Consider the following 5,133-nt stretch of genomic DNA (forward strand, 5'->3'; position numbering starts at 1 on the left):
TTATGTGTTTTTCATAATTCCACACTTTTTTCCTCAGAATTGAGTGATTCCCTATTTTTTTCCCTGTGTTTGGTCATTAAAAGCCTCATTCATTGACTTCCACAATGTTTTCTCTTCATTTCTTTGAGTGTTCCTGAAAGCCAACAAGTTGCACTTTGGAATGACCTTAATATTGTATCATGTTTTTGATCCGAGTTTGTTTTACAGCATGAAATGTCTGAATGACTGCACATCCAAGACTGGTGATTCCATACTTTTTGCCAGGGGTTGTATGTGAATTCATAATGTACTACTATATGGTGGAACCTAATCCAATTTAAAGGTAAATGCATGCTTCAAAGTGAGAGTATGTGTAACAAGAGTATAATCTTCTGCAAAAGTTTTTTAGCATGTTTTTCTGAGCACTGCAAAGCAGGAAAAAGGTGTTAGTAAAATAAAAGTTCAGGTTTGCCTCCTTAAAGTGTAAGAAGACATTAAGTAAACCTTGATAAAGTTTTGGTAAGCTCAGAGCTTATCAATCAGCAGTTTAGTGGGACTTATATTATTTGTGGTATCTGTGGTTGACAACCTTCCAGGGTCTCCCGCTCCCTGCTCTGTTATTCTATAGAAAATTAGTGGAGGGTGTTCCTTGGTCTTGCAGGCTAGCTCAGACAGGCATCCTACAGCTAACTTGGGGCCATGTGATTTGTTTATATCCTCTCTTCTGTCTCTCTCACCCACACAAGAAAAGCCTTGAGGCCCACGCCTCGTCAAGCCACGTGATTTCTCACTCTAACCTCTTTGGCCATCTTTTTTTTTTCCTTATCACGTGTTCAGAAGCCTGAGACCGGCATAAAAACTTAGGACGTAAATCAAAATCCCATAAATAATGACTATGCTTCCCTTTACATCTCCTCTGGACTAACAGACAATAAAAACACCAATAAGCAGAGATTGGCTCTAATTTATTGCCTCGTAAAACCAGATGGAGAGCCGAGTCTCTCCTCAGCTCACACATTGCTGGGAACAGCGGGGCTGGAGCTGCAAGGCGCTTTAAGCGGCGAACAAGGAGTCCGGTCTACTACTCATACATTAAAAATGCAATTTTCTAAACTCAACTTCAGCATGCTGAACTGGGTAATTTGTCAAAACACTAAAGTGTGATCACCAGTTTGGTTTCATTATCGATTTAAAGGAGGAACAACCCAACAATAAAACCTGCTGTTAAGGCATGCAAGGTTTGTTTTTGGTATAGTTCGAATGGTTATTCGAAAACAGCACTCCCACCTAATGCTTGTAGTTATTACATAAATAAATAAATAAATAAATAAATAAATAAATAAATAAATAAATAAATAAATAAATAAATATTATTATNTATTATTATTATTATTATTATTATTATTATTATTATTATTATTATTATCTGTTGTTCTAGGAGAATTAAAATCAAAATGTTTGTAATCATTCTGGAAAAAAAAATCTATCGACATAAATAAATAAATAAATAAATAAATAAATAAATAAATAAATAAATAAATAAATAAATAAAAACTAAGTTTACAAATGCCTTTCCTCAGTAGTGTCATGCGCCCTTTCCATCTTTGTCAGTGGGGACAGAAATCCACTCTGCAGCTCCGCTAATAAGCTCCTGTGGCCTCCCAAATAAATTAACTTTAGACATTTTTATTTGTTGTTAAAAGACGAAGTGAAGTGCGCAGGAAGCGTTTAGCGGTGATGCTTCAGCTCAGCCAGAGCTCTAAATGAGTCAGCTTCTGCTCGGTGTGTGTCCCTGCTGCCGTCTGTTCTGCCCACTCACTGCCTGTCCTTTCTGCTCCATTCAAAGCCCCTCACTCCCACATACATTGCTGCATCTTCGCTTTTTTTTGGGGGGGAGAGGGGTGAGCAAAGAGAAGACATGACAAAAAGTATAGGGAAAGTTAACCGGCTGAATAGTGATTTGTCTGAACGGTCTCTGTGCCGTTTGTCCGGGCTGCTGATGAAGTAATATTAGTAACAATAAATACATGAAACCAGATCGCACTGTGGTCCTGAAGCGCAGAGGCAGAGACAGCGGGGCTGGAAGTTTTCTCCTCATTTAGGAGGAGAGAGACTGCTGTCAGCCTCTCTCAAGGAGAGAAAGATTGATCACCACTTTTTTCTCCACCCGGGGCTCTTCTGACCCTCCTCGAAATATCCTCTGCTCAGCTCTCCAGTTAATCTTTATAAATATCTACATGTACGTCCCGTCGAGTCCGAGGGCAACTCAGCGCGATCTCACTTACAGTTAGCATAATATTAATAGCTGAGGGTCTCTTATTATGTTTTATAAGAGGGAGGAACAGAGATCCCCTCTTTATTCTCTCGCTACTGGAGCGACCTCGCTCTGAACTCGCTCTCCGTGCGTGAACACCCCGAACATTTTGAACAGACACACACGAACACGGGGGAGAGAAAGGAACGAGGGTAAAGCGCAAGAGGGATTTTGGAGCCTGTGAAAAGATGCTATTTTAGTTTGAGACAATATTTAGATTGCATTTCAATTTTCCCACAATCTATCTTCATTGCGGCTACACACACACGCACACACTCTCCGTCTATTTATAATGGACACGCAGATATTTGTGTTAAATGGGACAAATCGGACACTTACACATGAACGTGTTCCTCAATCTGCATCTTTGCATCTTTTAAATCTAAAACTGTCTGCTCTGAAGCGTTAGCTAATCCAACATCATCTCTGTGAGCAGATCCTTCATGCCCTCTCCTCGTGAGCTGCTGCAGCATCTAAAACCCTGTCCAGATTTCTGCTGTCTAAACTGTCCATTTTCAGCCTTTGTCACACTTTCTAAGATTAATGAGCGCAATTGTTTTCTCTGTTTGTCTGTTTTTGCACTGAGAAATCATACTGTAAATGGTATCGACTACCTACGTTAACCTACTGTTAATTGCCATTACATCACCAAGGAGCTCGCATGTGCACAGTTCTATTGTTAGAAGGTTCCACCGGCCAAGATCCGCCGAGCTGCCGCCCACACAGCGCACATGGCAAGCGGCCTCTTTGCTTTTTTACCCCCGTTAGGACAGAACAATGGCAGATAGCCTCGCTTTGCTTCAGCGCTTCGTGAAAAATAATAATAATGCTTCACACAGACATCACAGCTGCCAGGCCCGAACCACCGATTGGCTGATTTGGGTCACATGACCAGGAATTGGCTGCAATTTCGTCCCATAGATGTTCAGTTTAGCCTACCCAGGTCCCCATACGCTACTATTATAACCAATATACACAATTATGACATAGCCACCGCATTTACGCTACTACGGTCAGAAGCCTATGGAGCTGCGTTTTTTTTTAAATCAAGTATTATTTATTTTCTTAATCAGCCATGTTTTGTGATGTGCATGTGTACGCGTGCGTATAGGCCTATGAGGGTTTTATTATTATTATTATTTTATTTCGGGAAAGGGATTATTCTGGGCTCTCGTCGTTTAGGGGGGGGCACTAGTCTGAGGAAGCTATGAATTTTGAATTTGAGAGGGAGATCGGGTTTATAAACAGCCAGCCATCCCTAGCAGAGTGCTTGACGTCCTTCCCCGCCGTCCTGGAGTCATTTCAAACTTCATCAATCAAGGAGTCGACAGTAATTCCGCCTCCCTTCGAACACACCATCCCCAGCTTTAGCCCTTGCACAGCCACCCAGCCGAAACCAGCTTCTGGGAGTCAGCAAAGCCGGAGAAGCTCTGCTACAAATGACCACCAGACCCATCACCGCGCCGTACAGCAGCCATGCCCACCTGGCCAGGCCCCTGCACCGGCTACCCCGGCTGGTCCGCTGGCTCACGAGTTTCCCTGGATGAAAGAGAAGAAGTCATCCAAGAAATGCCCCAAGCCTGGAATCAGCTCCAGCGGGGGTGGATCCATCATCTCACCGACATCATCCTACCCTTCACCAAACGCCTCTGGGTACGCTTCCGCGGGCACTGAGTCACCCACAGGTCGGTATGCTATGGCGCATGGACCCGTGGTGCAGAAATGTGGATCTTGAGATGAAATTTTATGTTTGCATGCGCTCACATTCATTTCCGAATATCACTGACCAGTTTTTACCCAGTGCATAGCTGCCATTGTCTCTTTTTTTGCGATCAGTGCATGTGCATGTTAGCGCGCGTGCGCGTTGCTCATTTCTATAAGGTGCATGAAAAGGGAAGCCATATCCAGACGACTGCATTATGCTGCAATGCTTTGCATATTAGAGCTTCATCCACATGATCTAAATACTTCTTGCTCAGTGTAGTACAATGTGCAAGGCAGCTGCATTGATTCCACTTTGTGCAGTGTGATATTCTGAAGACGAGAAAGAAATGTGTTTCCTTTACATGACACCGCAAATGAAAGCTGCTGAGTGCATTATTGTCTTTTATAAATACTGCCTTTCTGGTCAGTGTGGAGTGATAGTATTCAAGGCGGTATTAAAATGGGCGCCATATTGGATGGCGTTAGAAAAATAATAAGGCGGGGGAATGACAGAGTGTGGTGAGCGGGGGGTTGGGGAACACTTAATGCTGCGGCCACACTGGAACACCTCGACAATCATTCCTATTTCTGTCGATGACATTCATCATATTTCATGTCCTTATGTTTGTTTGTCTGTTTGTATCCCTAAATATGAAAAAAAAATAAACCAATTAATTTAAATATGAACTTCTCGTTTTCCCCTCTTCACTCCACTTCCAGCCTGACATTTTTCCTTATCTCACTAAAAAGCACTAGTTGTCTAGGCTTTGGAACAGTCGCACTCACTTCTAATCTACATCGCATCATTTCCATTCGTTCTTGTCTCCGAGTTGAAGTTCTCTCCTTATAACATTTATATGATGAAGAAATGAAAACACGTGCATGCTAGTGTTTCCTTCTTTCTTTCTTTTCTCTCATTCTTTTTTCTCGATCCTTTGTCATGTCACTGAAAACGTAACTACGTGTAAAAGCATTTTTGATTTCATATTTCATTCCAATCAATTTAGAATTTATTGCAATGAAATAATGTGCTGCTTCATGCTGTGCGAAAGAATATAGCAGGACTGCATTTTTAGTCAGTTACAAAACACAGGCACACACACACACACACACACACACACACACACACACACACA

General features: G+C 42.0%; 1 protein-coding gene across 2 annotated transcripts in view; it reads left to right on the top strand.

The window, feature by feature from the left end:
* The first annotated feature begins 2,292 nt into the window (after positions 1 to 2,292).
* hoxb2a (homeobox B2a) overlaps positions 2,293 to 5,133 on the top strand; it is a 4,571-nt gene continuing 1,730 nt past the window's right edge. The window contains exon 1 of one of the 2 annotated variants that reach the window (XM_016663882.1): positions 2,293 to 3,978. In XM_016663882.1, the coding sequence (XP_016519368.1) occupies positions 3,501 to 3,978 (478 nt within the window). In that variant the 5' untranslated portion in view covers positions 2,293 to 3,500. The remainder of the gene's footprint in view (positions 3,979 to 5,133) is intronic. The other variant, XM_016663883.1, reaches the window with a different exon arrangement.

The sequence above is a fragment of the Poecilia formosa genome, unplaced genomic scaffold (genome assembly GCF_000485575.1).
Source record: "Poecilia formosa unplaced genomic scaffold, Poecilia_formosa-5.1.2 Scaffold452, whole genome shotgun sequence".
NCBI classification, from domain to species: Eukaryota; Metazoa; Chordata; class Actinopteri; order Cyprinodontiformes; family Poeciliidae; genus Poecilia; species Poecilia formosa.